General features: G+C 36.2%; 1 protein-coding gene across 2 annotated transcripts in view; it reads right to left on the reverse strand.

Annotated features, from left to right (window-relative positions):
• TAPT1 (transmembrane anterior posterior transformation 1) overlaps positions 1 to 19,613 on the reverse strand; it is a 65,700-nt gene that overhangs the window by 12,379 nt on the left and 33,708 nt on the right. For both annotated transcript variants that reach the window (XM_057302039.2, XM_034958339.4), the window contains exons 4-11: positions 17,310 to 17,472; positions 14,168 to 14,303; positions 12,728 to 12,825; positions 12,482 to 12,551; positions 5,561 to 5,641; positions 2,118 to 2,227; positions 668 to 727; positions 207 to 275 (exon numbers count right to left, since the gene is read on the reverse strand). In XM_057302039.2, the coding sequence (XP_057158022.1) occupies positions 207 to 275; positions 668 to 727; positions 2,118 to 2,227; positions 5,561 to 5,641; positions 12,482 to 12,551; positions 12,728 to 12,825; positions 14,168 to 14,303; positions 17,310 to 17,472 (787 nt within the window). The remainder of the gene's footprint in view (positions 1 to 206; positions 276 to 667; positions 728 to 2,117; positions 2,228 to 5,560; positions 5,642 to 12,481; positions 12,552 to 12,727; positions 12,826 to 14,167; positions 14,304 to 17,309; positions 17,473 to 19,613) is intronic.

The following is a 19,613-nucleotide window of genomic DNA, read 5'->3' on the forward strand; positions in this document are numbered from 1 at the left end:
CGTCACTCATCTATTGGATGGCTCAACCAATAGATATTCGGATATATAAGCTACTGCTATAATTTAAAACAAAATTTTCTTCCAAGTTATTTACCCTTAATTTTTATATCAAGTCCTTTTGAAACAATCATATTAATAATCCATTTATTAATATTCTATAATGATGGCTACTTTGTTACAAAAAACATTAAAAAGTATGCACTTACTAAAACAGCTAGTGGGAGAGGAATAAAGCCCATCCTCCGTGCTACAGAGTCACTGTAATCAGTGTATGCCTGAACAGAGAAAGAAGCAAAAGATTCAGATTTATGGGATTTAAACAGCATTTTAAAAGTACTATTCACTTATTACCAGCAAACGTTCTAAACAGGTGAGGCTATGGAGCAAGAACAGAACCTGGCACTTATAAAATGATGTGGAAATCCAAATGTTCACAAGTCTTAAATACAAAGTTGAATAACTTAAAATGCTGCAAAGAGCATATACTACTTAAAGTATTACTATTATTCTTAATTTGTAAATGTTTATTTAGTGTTGAGAATAGAGATCAGTAGGCAGTTTATGTAGCTTTCCTTTAGTTAATATTTCATGCTAAATTAATCATTATTCAGTTAATTTCAGACTATGCCTTTGTTAATTTCAGACTACGCCCTTGATAAATGCTCACATTTTTCTGTCGGCTGCTAACAAGGTCAAAAGCAAGACTGGCTCTATATTCACTGTAGACCTAAAAACAAACAAGAATGAAGTATCAAGTAATACAGTAAAAATATATCATGTGGAAAGACTGCGACTTTATTAATAAAAACATTTAATAATTAACCAGGAACAAGTGCTAATAACCAAGCTGACATCTGGGCATAATTTCCTTATTTGTTTTCCTACAGTAAAGGTAAAATGTAACCTCAATTCCACCGAACTGTTAACATTCATAGATCTTCTAAAGGTTTTTCTTTAAAGGGGAATAAATATCCAATGACTATGATCCTGAGAGTTTAGAATTTGGGGAAGAGTGACTATTTTAAGTAGTGTAATGTATATAAAATAATTTTGAAATTTTAAATTAAATGAATAGTTTAAAAAAATTACTGTTTGTCTAATCATAATAATGCCTTCTGAGAAAAATGAATGCTGAAAAAGACATAAAACTAAGTTAGGGAACATAGTAAATATGAAGGCACTTGTGAATGATCATTACCACTAAAAAGTGCACAAGTGTCTCAATCAAGCCTATTAATTTTGACTTCAGATGCTAAATAAATGATCCTATGAAAAGGGAATAATTCTGCATTAAGAAAGCTGAGAAAGTAAATGGTGAAATTACTTTATCAGTGCTTTACAAAAAAGTACAAAACTGTATTTACTTTAAGTATATTAAAACATTCAGAAACTCATAATTGAATCACAGCTGTTGCAACTGCATTTTATTTTAAATAATTGCCTTTTGAAACAAAACAAATATTACTGTGAGACTGTTATTAAAAGTACCACCCAGTAAAATCTAGAAAACTGTGGAACTATTATTTATTTTGGGACTGAGACAGGAATGAGAACTACATTAGGAAACTTTCTTATGTTTTATATGCAATAAATCTATAGCCACATATCTATTTCTAGAAATTATCCAGAACATCTGGTTAGAACATAAAACAAATTTCTCAAAGTTTAAACACTTTCACCAGAAAAATGTAGGCTCTCGTCTTCTAAAACTTAGCAGGAACCTATTCATAATCGTGGAAAAAAATCAACTTTCAAATATAAAATATTTAAAAAACCTAGCCAGAGAGAAAAGTTTTGATGGTCTAAGTTTTAAAATAGAAACAATGTGATTTTAAAGTCTTTAAACAGATTATGACAGTGTTAACTGATCAGAATGATTTTGAGTTAGTGACACTGTGACTTCGACTACTGGCTGGTCTATACTTCTACCCCAAGAATATGGAATTATCATTGCCTAATATTAAAACAGAATACTTTCAATAGTGTAATAATTTTTAGAAACTTAAAATTACAATTCTGACCTTAAAGTATTAACAAACTCCTATTATTCTACAACTTTTAAAAATTAAGCAACAGAAGTAAACTTTAAACATTGAAGTGCATATCAAAATACATACATCTGCAGTAATGTCATTGAATTTAGTGATAAAGGCATGTTTTACAATATCCACGGCAATTTCTGATGCAATTACCATACAGACATCTGGAAACAACACCCAGAGATGATCTGTAAATAGAAAAAAGGAAAACAACGAAATATCTTAATATGAACAGAATCCATATCACAGGCTACCAGAGAAATATGAAATCTCTAGAACAAAACTGTAGCATTTTCAGTAAATGATGAACTAGCATTCAATTATAACCTTTATCAAAAGAGCTATAATGTATCAAGTTAAAGGATACTTCATTCAACAAACATTTACTCAGGCCCGGCGCAGTGGCTCACGCCTGTAATCCCAGCATTTTGGATCACCTGAGATCAGGAGTTTGAGACCAGCCTGGCCAAAATGGTGAAACCCTGTCTCTACTAAAAATACAAAAATTAGCCAGGCATAGTGGCGTGCACCTGTAGTCCCGGCTACTTGGGAGGCCGAGGTAGGAGAATTGCTTGAATCCAGGAGGTGGAGGTTGCAGTGAGCTGAGATCGCGCCACTGCACTGCAGCCTGGGCGACAGAGCAAGACTCCGTCTCAAACAACAACAACAAAAACCCAAATATTTAGTCAGTACTTTCTAAGTGCCAAGAACTGCTTTACATGTGGGCTCCAGTGGTTTAGCAGAGAGCCTCTGCCTTCACGAAGCCTACGTGCTGACATGCTGATGGGATGACTAGATTAAGCAGGTTCCTTAGAAAATCCTTTAATTCCATAGCTGCCTCAATGTGACAGTAAATAGCTAGAAGAGATGTGCTGTAGTCTTTGTAGATGAGCAGTCTTCTCCTTCTTTGATCACTACAATGTAAAGATATTAATCAATCCTTTGTTTCACTGTCATACAGATGTTAGCCTGATAAATTTGCTCACCATTATATTTAAATGTCTATTCAAATAAGACCTAGTGTTAGATAAATAGGGTAACCATAGTTTACAATAATCTACTGTGTATTTCAAAATAGGTAGAAGAGAAGAATTTGGTTCTAACAAAAAGACAAATATTTAAGGTAATGGATATCCCAAGTACACTGATTTGATCTTCACAAATTATATGAATACATTAAATTATCACTTGCACACCCAAACTATGCAAATTATGCATCAATAAAAAAATTTTTTTAATGCCAATTCAGTATCAGGTACCTGATGAAACACACCTACAGACAACCTCCTAAGAACTTGGAAAAGAATGTAAGAGTGGGACACAGCAAGAAAAAGATAGGGAGAAATGCTGACAAGGACCCACAGCAACTCAAGACCCAGGTAGCCGGAAGGTGGGATGGAGATGACACAGCTGGGCTATCCCGGCTGACCGTGTAGACAGCTTCTGTGAGTCTGGCATCACATCAGGTTTTGGAAATCAAGGGACCTCTTTCGCCAATAAGCTCTGCTACTAACTGCTATATGACCTTGGACAAGTTTTTTTTTTAATCCACATCACTAGCAAAGGGCAAGTTTCTTAATGAGCTAAATTCCAGCTTCCTCAACCACAAGGTTAAGGATAATAAGTGTCTACACTTAATTATTATGAGAACTAAATGAGATAATGGTGCACAGCAATGTGCCTGGCATACAAAATGGCTAGTGCTGTTTTTATGTTCCTCATGACCCTGAGAACTTAGAGCAACCTTCCATAAATGGCACTTTGTTGGTTTTTTTTTAAAGAAATTTTAATAAACCTAAAAAAAGAGTGAAAACCTAAAACAAGAGTGAAAATGGTGAATTCATCAATAAAAGCAAGTGCTCCATTTATCATATTATCTGCCATAGTACTAACAAAGGAGGCAAGATAATTTATTAAAAGTCGCAGTATAAATGAGAATATGACTTCAAATATCCAGCTGTCTAGGAGGCATAAAGACTATTTGTCTTTTGGTTTAACCACTCAGCTTTGGGAACTGTTGATCTTACATGTACTCTACTGGAACCAGTGACACATACCCCTCTGCCCTTCATGGACACCCTGTTAGGTGACTTAGTTATAAAGAAATATACCACCATTCACTAAAACAAATTTGGGTACACAAAGAATCTAGCTGTGTGTGTGGAGGAAGAGGCTTTTCCACCACAAGCCAGGTAGCCTACTCGAGCTGCTGTGAGATGTCATTTAATCTTATGGTTTCTCTATGAAAAAAACTTCTGAAAATGTATCTCCAAGAGCGTATCTCTCATTTTATATGTTTTTGATTTTTCACAGTTACTTGAAAATTACCAATGAATTAAAATAAATTAAGAAGTTAATAAATGCCTATAACATATATAATACTGGGAGTAATAAATGAAATCCAAAACATGGTTGCATCCTTTAAGAATGAGATTCCAACAAAAACATCAGACATTCAAACAAAAACTCTAAATTACTTGAGATACGTGAGAAATTGATCATTTCCCACTTAGCTCACTTAGCATTATAATTACCCACTTCCCCTTAATTAGCCTGTAAGTCCTACAAATGTCGTAGCATTTTTTACATTGCCACAGTGCCTGCCCTTGTGCCTAGAAACTAGCATATGCTCAGTGAATGTCTGCTAACTGAATGGATAATGAAAATTCATGGAGTCTTGACAATTTCTTGTCAGCCTGAATTCAGAGACGCACCTAAGTAGCAAAATTTCCACCTTACTTTATATTTAATTTATCCCTATTTAAAATGCTAATCAATGGGTAAAAGATAATGTTAGGGAAGAGCAAAGGTTCTCCTGGTTAACCCCTAAGATGAAAACGATCTTTCTGGATTTAGGTAACTAAAGTACACTACAGTTAAAAACTGAAAGGCTCAGAGCTGCCAGGCATAACAGGGCGCACTCACCTACTGAGTATACAGCTCCAGAGACACTGAGGAGTTTATGGAAAATGACAGCATCCCACTACACCACAGAAAACATACCCAATCCATTCTACTGAAACAGGTACAGTCATGTGTCGCTCAGCAACAGGGATACATTCTGAGAAATGTGTTGTTAGCCAATTTTGTCACTGTGTTAACATCATAGAGGGTACTTACACAAACCTAGATGGTATAACCACACACCCAGACTATATGGTATAACCTATTGCTCCTAGGCTACAAACCTGTACAGCACGTTACCATACTGAATACTGTAGGCAAACTGTGACACAATGGTAAGTGTATCTAAACATGTCTAAACACAGAAAAGGACACTAGGAGACCAGGTGACAGGAATTTTTCAGGTCCATTAGAATCTTATGGGACCACCATCGTATATGTGGTCTATTGTTGACTGAAGGTCATTAAGTGACAGATGATTGTTTCACCAATACCCAAACAGTAAAACAGCCAAAGTCTTTTGAAGTTTTCTGCAATATTCATTTTATTCCATGTAAAAGAATGACTTTGGCTTAGAAGTAAAATTATAAGACACTGTTTTGTTAAGAGTGAGTTACCTGGATTCCAAGAAAACTGTTCCATGTTTCTTAGACACACTATCAATAAAAGCACATAATTTGTGAATCGTTCCTTAATATCTAAAAGAAAAAAAAACAACATAAGTACTGTAGTGTATATAAAAAACATAATAAAGTACATATATAATTATTTTAGCCAGAACATGATGAAATTATTAGACGATGTATAAATGTCTATAAATATACAACTTTTTATATATATGTGTGTGTGTGTATATATATAGGCTGGTGCTACCATGGTAAGCCATTGACTTCTTTTGCCAACATAATTCTAGTATGGAAATTCCAGTTTTCTATAAACTTCAAAAAGTATTCAAACCATCAAACGGCTCAGACTGGGTCATTAGGTTCCTCCAATGGGCTTTGGGGACATATGACAACTGTTTCCATTTTACGGAAGAAAAAATAGAAGCAAAGAGTAAAATGAAAGACTTTGGGTAACAAAATCCTTGTATAAAATCCCAGACTATTTCCAATCTGGTAAATAGTACACAATTACTGAACTGATGAGTCCTTTAGCTGAGAGAATCCTGCTACTACAATAGCATTTCCGGGGGTGTATGTAGAACTTGAGGTAAAATAACCCCAAATTGGGCTTCATAATATTTACCATAAACTAATAACTGTGTGCTGAGATAAGGTGGAAGGAATTTAATAAAAGCAAATCACTGAATTCTTGCTAAAGGCCAGTGTACACATTTCACTTTTTAAGCTATTAACTTTCTCATAGTCTAAGATACCGTGTAACCAAGAAATGGGACGAAATAAATTTGTCTGCAGTTAAGAGTGGCACACCCATGTATGTGTGCCGATGCAATAGTGGGGGCTGTGACTAGAAACAATCACTCATATAACAACCCATCTCAAAAGCTTTTTTACAGTCTGCTGTCATTTCCCTACTTTCCCACTGCCTCAGTAAATGCAAGCCTCACCCATATCATTCAGCCATGGCGCACCTCCTGTAAGCGCTCTGAATTTCAATTTCATCCTGATGTACTTCATGGGACTGTCTTTGCTTCTCTTTTTTTACTTCCACCTTTCCCCATTATTCTCTAGCAACATGATACAAACTTTTACTCCACAGCAAAACCTCATTCTCTGTAAGCGAGTTGGCCTTTATTCTCTGTACCTTCCCTACATCCTTAAGCTCTTCCAGTCAGTTGCTGGTACCTTCTTTTTCAGGGTAGCTCACCTCCTTATTAGTGATGGGTTTGAGCTGTGCCTTCACTCCCTCAAAGCCCAGTGGGCACTACTCGCTTCCTATTTCCAAAGCTGAAGCACTATTCATTATGAGTGTGAGCTCAGGGCACAGTGAGTCTTAAGGTACCAAGCACTGAGATGCCTCTTTAGGAGGCAGGGCACCTCCGGAGCAAGGCCATGTGGATTTTCAGGTGCACCTGTTTTGATTTGTCTAGATCACATGTTTAATTTATTCTGTGACTTCAAAAGAGGATACAGGTTAAAGGAAACTAAGGAAAGTCTGCCCTAGAATAAGTTCCATCAAAGTCTGACACAAAATATATTCTTTGTTACTACAGCTAACTGTGGATCTTAATTCATGGGGTTAAATTTACCAATGTATCTTTAATTGGAATTCTGTAGAATTATTCACCAAGCTGTACCTATATGTGTGCTAAGTCCTTTCTAATTTCCATAAATGAATTTAACAATGAAATGTATTTATTTTTGATACTTCCCAAACATGTATAATATAGACTTGCTTCATTACAGAATTATCTGAAAATAAATGGCCTTGAGAAATTTAAAACACTATCTGAAATGAGCCAAAGTAACTTTTGTAAACTCTAACAAAGCAAAACTACCGTCGAATTTAAATTAATTGTATTTGATTTTTGGACATATGGCAGCTGCAAGTATAGAGAAAATCTGCAATAATTTCATTTCTAAGGATACTGATGAAAGGGGGAAAAACTTATCTCATTAAAGGTGTATTTAAGGCAAAACAGATTTTATTTTTTAAGATTTTTTTATTTTTTTGAGACAAGAGTCTTGCTTTGTCTCCCAGGCTGGATGCAGCCTCCACCTCCCGGGTTCAAGCAATTCTCCTGTCTCAGCCTCCGGAGTAGCTGGGATTACAGGCATGTGCCACCATGCCCGGCTAATTTTTATATTTTTAGCAGAGACAGGGTTTCACCATGTTGGCCAAGCTGGTCTCCAACTCCTGATCTCAGGTGATCCGCCCGTCTTGGCCTCCCAAAGTGTTGGGATTACAGGTGTGAGCCACTGTGCCTGGCCCAAAACAAATTTTAGAAAAGCAGACTATTTCAAAATATGACAGAGATTAATAAAAATGGATAAATTTGGTAAATGAATGCAATTTTATAAGATGAAGGATGTGAAGGATGGCAAGCTTAAAGATTAAAAAGTGACATCATAAAAATTAACTCTATCTTTATTTGATAAAAGATACAAAACTATAACTATAAAAATGAGGCTGTTATGTGAAGATTTTTTGGAAGTTTTATTCTTACACTTTCACAACTTTTACATTTAAATGTTTTACATAGACATTATAAAATCAAGATTTGACTTTTAAAATTTGAGTTAAAAAATACCCAAATTTTAAGTTTCTCCAAAGATATAAAAAGAAATAAAATTTTTATGAGAATAACAGAGTCTGATACTGATAATCGAACATATATTAGATAAATAATGCAATCAGCAACATATTTATACCATCTCATCTTCAGAATAGTCAGGGTTCGGATTAGAACTGAACTCTTACATTGATTAAAAATTAAAATTTCTAGGAATGTTTTCTCCTAACCTTTATTAAGAAGCTTAAAAACATTGGTATTAATGCTTTTAAAATATTTCTGACATTCAGGTTATTAAGCTTTTTCCTTGCTATATTACCACTAACAGGGATATACTTTAACATACTTGCAGTCACATTTTAAATATAAAATGAGTGACTATTTCCAACAAACATCCACATTTATTGCAGATATGCAGGCTTCTAAGAGTGTTAAGCGAGCTATAAGCTTACTCCAGACAACCTAACTCCTGAAGGACCTTTCTAAATGCACAGTTCACATTACCAATGCGTAAAAAACTACCTAAAATTCTTCATCTCAAGAATGCAAACCAGAAAGGCTGGGGTTCCACATTCAGCTAATGCTTATGTTAAAATGAAGTGAAGAAAAGGATAATTTGTTAAAAATCTGGTTTTGTTAACTAAACTACTTTTCACATGTCCTCAGGCAATTCCTCCAAAGAAAATATACAGTGAACTACCACTGAAAGGGGTAAAATTACTCTCAGATTTCTCCATGAAGTCTTCTATATTAAACCAGCATGAAGGACTGAACCTTACACTACATATCTGGCAACTCAAATTCTGATGGAGAAAAAATTCATAGGAAAATTCATAAGAAAAAAATAGCCGATATGAGTATCCCTCCTGACTGGCTCTCATTAAGTAGCTACTACTGAAGCATATGAAGAAAGCAACATATTCATATGAAGAGTAAAAAGCACCTCTTGGTGACTCCTGATCTTTCCATTTTAATAGCTGAACGTTGCCTAGAATATTTTTTTTCTTACTTGAGAAGGGTCTTAAAATCTGCCTTAGGGTAAAGTTAATTTCTTATAAAACTCTTAAAGGGTACAATGCAGACCACCTTGCATTGTAACATGAGCTACTTTGCTTACAGCAAAAAGTAATTTTTTTTTGGTGCTAAGTAGTAACCATTTTAAGCCAAAATAAAGTCCAAATTTCTTGTAGACTGATATGCATACCTGATCATTATATCATTTTTTTCCCCAGAGTTTTCTTAAAACTCAAATATTGAATACCTAATCTTTCTAAGCTGAGAGGTTGGAATTCTGGGGAACCCGTTTATAAAAATGAAAAGGGGTATTAATTACATCAACATGCTGGCCATAAGGTTAAAAACATTCACAATTTCCCCCTCATAATTTTGAAGCTTTTATACACAAGGATTGAAAACCTTTAAAACTTAAGATCTGCGTGTCTAGTTTAAGGCTCTATAAAGAGCACTTACCCAAAGGAGGTTACTAATATGAATTAATTTTAAAAAAACATGGTTTCCACAACAAACGAAATTCTTACAGTTGAATCAATTTACTCTATGGTTAACTACTGAAGCAAAGTATTCTATAATTTAGTACCTTCCCTCCTTCCTCTTTCATTTCTAATTCATGACGCTTGGCAGTCTGCACTTGAAAGGTGAGGAACATTAATAAGCAGCAAGAATATGAACTGCTTCTCAGAGCCTTGAGAGTCAGGTCCAGCATGGCCTCATAGAATCATCTAGGCTTTATGTTCAAGTTTTCCATTTGTTCTTTTTGTTCCTTGCTAAGTTTTCAAATCTCCTATAACTTATTTAACATATTCATATGCCATTATTTTCCTTGTCTAATATACAGGTAAAATTTACATACAGTGAAATGCACAGATCTTAAGTACATTATGTGATGAGTTCTGATCAATGCATAACTTGTGACACCAAGCCCTTAATACAGAAAGAAGTTCCATCATCCAGAAAGCTCCTTTGAGTCCCCTTAGTCAATCCAAATGCCCAACAACCAACCTCTTATTCCTATCATCATAAACGAATTTTGTCTGATCATAAACTTCATATAAATGAAATAATACATCATGTACACTTTTGTGCCTGGCTTTTCTGCTCAACATAATGCTTCTGAGACCTACATAGCTGACAATATTAGGAGTTCATTCTTTTATCTTTAATTGCTAAGTAGTATTCTATGGTATGGATATACAGTTTGTTTATTTTCCTATTGATAGCTATTTGGGTTGTTTCCAGTTTTTGGCTAGTATGAACAAAGCTGCCATAATAACTCTTGCAAGAAGTCCTACTGAGGAAATATATTTCCTGAATTACAGGGCAGGTGAACATTTAACTGTATAAGAAATGGCCAAAAACAGCAGTTGTAATACTTTACACTCACGCCATCGATGCGTGAGTGCCAGTTAATCCATATCCTAACTTGTGGCACTGTCAGGCTACAAGAGCAGTCACTCTGGAGGGTGTGCAGTGCTCATTATGGCTTTGTCTTTCTCCAGTGACATTTTCCCTAATAATGCTGAGCAGCTTTTCATGACCTTATTGGACATTTATAGATTTTCTTTTGTGAAATGTCTGTTCAAGCCTTTTCCCCATTTTAAAACTAGATTGTCCTTTCATTATTGATTGGTATAGTTTGTTATATATTCAGAAAACAAACAAACAAAATCTATCGTCAGATATATGCATCTCAAATCTTTTCTCTTAGTACTGTGGCTGGCCTTTTCACTTTTTAAGTTTTATGATCACACATTTTAATTTTGAAGAAGTCCAGTTTCTCTGTTTTACATTTAGTACTTTTTGTGTGGTCTCCAAAAATGTTTGCCTAGACCAAGGTTGTGAATGTTTTCTCCTATATTTTGTTCTAGAAGTTTTATAACTTTAGCATTTATGTTTAGGGTTATGAACCACTATGAATTAATTTTCTTGGGCAGGGAAGGGGCCAAAGTTCTTTTTTTTTTTTAACCTTTATCCAACTGTTCCAGCATTACTTGTTGAGAAACTCTCTCACTAAATTTTGTTTTATAAAATATCTTTTTTACTGAAATGTTATTTTTGTAAGCATGTAATATTTTTATTAAAATTTCTCAGTTTTCATTTCGAATATGGTGAATAGGGAGAGACATAATCCATATAAATAAAAGTCCCTTGGAATCATCATAATTTTTTTTTTTTTGAGACAGCGTTTCACTCTAGTCACCCAGGCTGGAGTGCTCTGGTACAATCTTGGCTCACTGCAACCTCCGCCTCCCAGGTTCAAGCAATTCTCCTGCCTCAGTCTCCCCAGTAGCTAGGATTACAGGTACCCGCCACCACACCCAGCTAATTTTGTTATTTTTAGTAGAGACGGGGTTTTACCATGTTGGCCGGGCTGGTCTTGAACTCCTGACCTCAGGTGATCCACCAGCCTCGGCCTCCCAATGTGCTGGGATTACAGGCGTTAGCCACTGCACCTGGCTGATCATCATACTTTTTAAAGTGTGTAAAAGGGTTCTCAGGACCAAAAAGTCTGACAAGCGCTGCTTTGGATGAGCCATGTGTGCTCTTATCTACGACCGGACTGCAGGCCTCCCCATAACACACCCCTCCTTCCTCAAGGACATCATCAAGCCAGGTTCCTTTAGGGGTCCTCTCTATTGTACATCTGTCTGGATTCATGCTAAAACACCACCATTTTTTCATGACTTGTGCAAATGTCACCATGGCAGAAGAGATGAATAATGTCTTCATATTCTTGTGAAAACACTTTTGACTCTGAGCATACTCCCTGGCAGAGCCCCTGGGACTGTTCTTGGGGGCTCCATGATCCACCATGCAATGTGGCTCTGGCTTTCAAAAACTATGTAAGACAATGACTCCAGGCACAAAAATTTTGTGCCTTCACACTTTTTAGGATTAGAACGAAGGCAGTAAATAATAACTAAATAATAACTAAAAAAGCTAAGGACTTAGAGACAATCTGAGATTTATAGACATAGTTCTCCTAGAAGCTATGTGACTGTGGAGAAGTCAAATTATTTTCTGTGTTTCAGTTTTCACATCTATAAAATGGAAAAATACCACCCACTTCGGAGAAATTTCTAGACTATTAAGAAGCTTCTCAAAGTAGCGTATGGTGCTACACAAATGTTTCTAATTTTTTTATCTCAAACATCTTGTGATTACAGTAACCAAAAATAAGAAAACCTAGTAAAGATGTTGATAGCATAAGAGAAGGTACAGTTTAAGCTGAAGAGTGGCCCAGAGAAAATGTGCCATTAGGATTTCAGAATGAACTGCAAAATAATACTGCACCGAACTTCAAGTAGAATCTAATTGTACATACCGCTATTTGACATTTGAAAGAGATTGTTCTTTTCAAACTTCTTGAAAACACTTCCTTTAATTTCAACAAACTGAAATAGTAAACAGAAATAACATCTTTATGATTATAACAGTTTAAAAACTGGACTTGCTACTTATAAAACTTTCGGGAGAACAACATATAGAACAAAGAATTTTATCCCGCCCAAAGTATTGCAGCTGAAATGCCTGTATAACTTCAAAAATGTAAGATAAATCTCATACTTACATTATTAGACATCATGATAGTAAGCAAAGACTTGTTGTGTGAGTTAAAAGCTACATTGAGAGTTGTTGCTTGAACCATTATAAGAATTGCATGCAAAACTAATAGAAGGTCAAGGAAAAAACTTAAATTTGCTTTCATATTATTACTGATAATACTATAAAAATTTGAAAGTGAATAATAAAGATGACTTTCTTTTCTAAATTGTCTTAATAAGTATTGTATTATCTTCATAATTTCCCTATTAGCTATAGTTGATATAAGTTTGACAGGATATGTGCAATCCACATGAAACGAACAAAAGTGGAAATGTACCTCTATGCATTCATTTATTTAGCCCATGAATCCTTTGCAACAGGGTTGTTTTGTTCTTTCTGTATCTCTGGCACTTGGCACAGTGCTCAGGAAATAGGCCCTCAAAAAAGTTTGTTAAGTAAATGGAATAAATTATGGTAAATACTGAAAGAAGAGACTAAGAAATACACATTCTGAATTAAAATAATTTGCATTCTAAAAAAGAAAGCACAAAATATAATTCTGGAAGTGATTTTCTTCCCTGATTCTTCAGGAAATGTGGAATGTAAGGCAGTAGGAAATATCTGATAATTAAGATTCTTCTTCATATGTCATTTTGAAGATATCCATAAACTGCAGAATTATATTTGTATTACATACAGAATAGTTAATTTATATCTAAGAGTGGTAACTGCTTTACTCCATTAAAACTGGAACAAGCTTTTACCCTCACAGGTATCTTCCAACTTGGTTCTTTAACTTTCCAAGCATTAACCCAATTTCTTTCAAGTGTCACTCTTACAGAGATAGAAAAAAAAAAAAAGTGACTCATTCTTGTGAATGAGTCCTGACTTCACATGGAACTTAAGAGCAGGAATGTGTGTATAAATATGTAGGGGTACACACAAACATGTACACTGCTTATACAGTAAAGCACTTACTCTCCAATAGAAAAGCTTTAAGCCAGGGAAGAATACACAAACACATAAAACCACCAAAACTCCTCCCAACCAATTTCACATTACACTTTTAGATAAATTCCATGCATTTTAAGCCCATAAAAAAGAATTCCTGGATTTAAAGATAACTTCAAGAAAAATTCTAACATAAGTACGAAAAATTATATAGATCTATATCAGGTATGTATAAAAATACACTGCCTTTTTATTATAAAAGTCTTCCTTATAATCAGTTACACTGCAAACAGAACTGTTTTCCAGCAGCTCAAAGAGTAATGCATACATGAGGCTCTTAAATTAGTTAGTTATTATGACAATCAATTTCTCAACAGAACACAGATATTTCACATTAATCTTCAGGATACATACATTATCTATATATCTTTAAATCTATAAAATGGCTAACCAAATAAAATAAGGTAGACTATGCATTAACTGTCGGAAATTTCCAGTAGGTCTATAAGGATACAGACATAGAGAACAGCCATGAAAAAGTGAGGAATCACCCCAATGTGGGCTCTTTTTCTTTCTTTAGGCTCTGTTGCTGTCCAATAGAGGGCATCTAATATGTCTTGTCCAAAAGATGAAAACAGACGATCAGCTACCTAAAAAAAAAATTATTTGTAAGATGTTTCTTAATATTCCATTTAAATATATAACTAAAATTGAGATATAGCTCAAATCCTGGAGATCTGTGTTTTAAATCCTAGTAGAAGGCAAGCTAAAGAGGAGTGAGGATCTTTGTTTACTTATTCACTCACATTTCTTTATTCTTTAACAAATAGTAACTGCTAAAATATGTATAGAATTTCAATTAGACTAATTAGCTATGTTTGTAACAAAGAAAGTCTTAAATAGTGGCAAAAATAAAAGGGGTGGGCACATCTGGCCGGGCACGGTGGCTCATGCCTGTAATCCCAGCACTTTGGGAGGCCGAGGTGGGCGGATCACGAGGTCAGGAGATTGAGACCATCCTGGCTAACACAGTGAAACGCCGTCTCTACTAAAAATACAAAAAATTAGCCGGGCGTGGTGGCAGGCGCCTGTAGACCCAGCTACTCGGGAGGCTGAGGCAGGAGAATGACGTGAACCCGAGAGGTGGAGCTTGCAGTGAGCCGAGATTGCGCCACTACACTCCAGCCTGGGTGACAGCGCGACTCTGACTCAACCAAAAAAAGAAAAAAAGGGGGTGGGCACATCAAAATCATGGTTCCTCTGGTTTTAGCACTTTAAATTCAAACTCAGGATTCAAATTTAGGACAAATATATCATTTGACCTACTCATATCTAATATTTGTAAATAATGGTAACTATTTTTTTGAGGTTTATTATATGGAATAAAATATGCAGATTTACTTCCTAACCACATTTTCAGGTAACAATCTCCTTGAATACAGTATAACAGGTAAAAATTGACACATAAAAGAGAGAAAAGGAGGGCATGATATTCAGGATTCAGTTTGAATGCCACATCCTAACAGAGGCCTTTTCCAGACCATCCAATCTCTTGTGGCTCCTATGGTCTCTACTGCCTTAGTCTGTTCTTTTTCATCATAAGATATATCATTTCCTAATACCTCCTTGTTTATTGTCTATCTCTCACCTGTAGAATATGAGCTCCATGAGAATAGGCTGGTTCACCTGTGAGTCTTCAGGGTCTAAGATGCTTGGCATGCAGCAAGTGCCAACTAAAGATGTGCTGAATGAATAACAGCTACCATTTAGGGAGCTCCTACCATGGGCCTGATATTGTGCTAAACCCTTTCTATGTGAAGTCTATTTAATCCTCATAATCTCCCTAGTATCTCCACTTTACAGATAAGAAACTGAGGATTAGAGATATTCAGCAACAGTAACTATGTCCAGGATAACAGGTAATAAAGGAAGGACTAGGATTTGGTCAGAGGTGGTTTGCCTCTTCCAGAGCATGGACTCTCATCCACTGTGTTTAAGCCACCTCATCAATTATAGTCTGCAATGTGAATACGTATATAAATCATTTTAGTCAGCAATTCATGGATCCTTTTTCTCGGCCTATTTTCTAGTAACAATAATAATACTACCTTGAGAGGGCTTTGTAAGTCAGGGGACAGGGAGAAACCCTCGCACTTTCCAGTGTCCTAAGATGGAAAGCCTACGAAGGAGAGACTAGTAGGGCAGCAGTGAAAAGAGCAAGGCAGAGAGCAGAGGGGAACAGGGAATGAGGCCTAGGCTCTTTCTATGAGAAGGAAGGGAGAACAAGATGAGCTATTCTGTTTCACAAACTTTGTCCCCATCCACCCCTAGGCAACCTACTTGGTGGGGCAAAGTGTACGCGCAGCAAGCCTAGAATCAGGTAGCTGGGGTATGGTTTTAAAACATCTTGGTCTTGAATTTAGGAGGTACCAGGAAGGCTAGAGCTCCATGGCTTCTGTGAAGAGATGGAGAGTCCTTGTCTACCACAGCGATGCAGCTTCAGAGCAGAAAGGCCAGCAGCCCCCACCCCATCTGTCCTCTCACTAGGAAAAAATCTCTTCATGGCTAATTAGAAAGATAAATAGACCTTATTGTATCCCCCCAAAAATAAAATATAAAAACGCAATTCGAATTTCTTTTTTTTTTTTCCCCGAGATGGAGTCTCGCTGTGTTACCCAGGCTGGGGTGCAGTGGGACGATTTCAGCTCACTACAACCTCCACCTCCAGGGTTCATGGGATTCTCCTACCTCAGCCTCCCAAGTAGCTGGGATTACAGGCACGCGCCACCAGGCACGGCTAATTTTTGTATTTTTAGTAGAGACGGGGTTTCACCATGTTGGCCAGTCTGGTCTTGGACTCCTGACCTCAGGTCATCCGCCCCACCTCAGCCTCCCCAAGTGCTGGGATTACAGGTGTGAGCCACCGTGCCGGCCTGCAATTTGAATTTCAAAGTTTATTATATAACTTAGGGTAGCTTACTATTTAAAAAACTTGTGAATATCTGGCTTATAAAGTGAAGCATTTTTTTGTAAAGTGAATGTATATCAGCTCAACTTATTTTTTATATAAATGCAGATTTTCATATGCTGAATGCTTTGAAGTGAGACATATTGTACTAAAAACATTACTTACAAAAATTGGGAACTTATATTTATTTACCCTATGTAAAGATCTGAATTTAAATGTGCAATTTAAAATGTGTATTTCTTACAGCAAACATATACATAATCATAACATTTACTTCATAATTTAAAGTTCTAGCATGGGTTTCCAATGAAGTTGTGAAACTAATTTCCCTAGCACTTGACAATTTGGATACTCAAGGGGGTACTGGTTCTAAAATGTCTGGGCAGCAAGAATCTTCCCAGCCTACATGAGGACATGCCATGCCTGCAGGCTTGCCACCAGAGGTGTGTCCCAGACCAGCAGCATGAGCCCCACCGCCTTGGAAATGCAGATTCTCCAGACCCAGCCTAGATCTCCTAAATCAGAATCCATGTTTAAGAAGAGCCCCCAAGTGATGACAGCACAGTAAAGGCCAGAAGTACCATAACTAGAGTCGGTAGAGCATTCTTGACTCTCAGGTACCTTCAGAACTGAAGACTTGAAGCTGAGTGCCCTGGCCAGGCCTGTGTGGGGTAAGCAAGGCCCTTACCTCCAGCATGTTGTAGATGATGTAGAGCTTGATGACGGACTGCCCCCTTATCAGGTGGTACATCATGGAGTAGTCAACATAGTGCATCATAAAATAGCAGATTACCAAAATGACACCCTTCAAAATGTCACACACCTGGGCAGGCTGAAGCAAACGTCTGTCCCTGAAACATACAAGAAGTAATAAAAATATAATTTTTACTCTGTATGTTCTCACAAAAACAACAATCTTTACTCGATATACACTGGCATACAAAGGTAAAAATAAGAATTATGTTGATCTTTTAAAAACTTCAAACAAGGGAGGTTAAACTAAATGACTACTCGACAGTGTAAAATTTTCTGTCCAAGTATAGAATATAAAGATTTTCAGAATTACTATTAGATGTTGGCAATCTTAACAAATGAACACAGAGGGCAGGTATCTACTGATAGGGTGCTTTCCAGCAACAGATTTCCACCATTATGGCATAAGCTTTTAACCTAATCATGAATCCCTGCACGTGGCCTGCTGGATCAGCCCTTTTCACACAATGCTACATTCTATGCATACTGCTCTGCATTTTGTACTTTATTTAACGGCATGATATTCCATATAAGTTCATCAGGAGTTCATACTTTTTTGGCAGCATAGTGTTCCACTATGTGGATGAACCATAATTTATTTAACGTATAACTGACAGATTTCTAGTCTTTTGCAATTATGAGCCATGATGCAATTTACATGCCATGTCACATATATGAAAGTGTATCTGTAGGATAAATTCCTGAAATTGGAATTCCAAGGTTATATTCACTTGAAATTTTGATAGAAACAGCTGAACTGCCCACTGTACTGGGTACAGTTTATACCTCAACTAGCGATGTCATGAGAAAGCCTGTAGCCCAGGGCACTGATACAGTGTTTGATCAACTTTTGGATCTTTGCCAGTCTCACTGATGGAAAATCGTACACAGTGTAGTTTCACCATTAATTTCTATCATTAGGAAACTAAACATCTTTCCACATATTTAACAGTTATTTATATTTCATATGAACACTCCCTATCTTTCTTGTACTGGTTTATAGGACAGCTTTTGTATTACGAATGTTAGACCTCTGTGAAGTCAGTTGAAATATTTTTTTCATAATTAATATGAGCAGAAGAATCACTCCTTACTTCTGAGGTTAGAGTAAAAGGAGCTAAACCTAAATTGTGAAAGGAACCATCTTAACAAGACAGAGCAAAAAATACATTAGAAAAGAAGAAATTTAAGATTTCTTCCACTGGATTTAAAATTCTTGTGACAAGAATGGGAAAGATACGTTTTCTTTGCCTGTCGCAGGCTGATTCCTCAGGACAGAAAATGCTGTCTCTTGTTTTGGCAGCTTTTATGCATAGTGCAATCAATAAAACGGCCCGAGTACTTTTTTTTAGGAGCTGCAGAATCTCTTCATTTCCACCAATTGTGACAATGTTCTAAGGAACAATACAGGGGTGGGCTCATTTTCTAAATGGCCATTGGCCATCTGAGTCACCTATGTATTTGATATTCCTTGGCTACATATTCTCCAGAGCTCTTTCCTAATGCTTTTCCTCCAAAGATCTTTGTGGAGTTTAAGAAGGAATTTGTAAATCTTCCAAACTGTTACTTGAAACATTGCTTTATAAGGTCACAATGATGCTCTACCAATTCTGTGAGCAGTTGTTACAGAAACTCATTCTTGTTTTCTACAATGTGCACTGTATGATGTTTTCGGTTAGATATTAATTTGGCTGATCTATTTACAGACAGAATCTAAGATACTGCAGAAATTCTGAAAGCAGACAAATTCTGTGAAGACTGTTCATGAAGGGCTAAAGGTGGCTGGAAATACACTGGGCTGGACCAATGAGCCTAAATAAGAGAGAGGTCAGAATGTGTCTAAGTCAGATCACATGACTTAAGATGGGTATGAAAAGCCAAGTAAAACTACTCTTAGCAGTTGAAGTTAAGGCTTCAGGAAAGATTGCATCAAGGACAAAGTTGATCAATCTCTATCATTATTTCTTTTTCACCATGACTTTCTTTTATCCAATGATGTTCCTCTTTCTCCCACAGAGAGAAAGAGAGACCTTTTTCTCCTCAGGGAACAAAGAATGTCCTTCATCTCCTGACTCCCAACCAACCAGCCCAGAGCACAGATCTCTGCCAAGGGCTACCTGAATATCAAGATAATTTCCTGCCCTTATCCCTACAAGACTGAAAATGGAAGACCTATTATATCTGCCAAGAATTGGATCTTGATCACTTAAACATATTTCTCATTCAAACACTGAGAAGA

Source organism: Pan paniscus, chromosome 3 (assembly GCF_029289425.2).
Source record: "Pan paniscus chromosome 3, NHGRI_mPanPan1-v2.0_pri, whole genome shotgun sequence".
Classification (NCBI taxonomy): domain Eukaryota; kingdom Metazoa; phylum Chordata; class Mammalia; order Primates; family Hominidae; genus Pan; species Pan paniscus.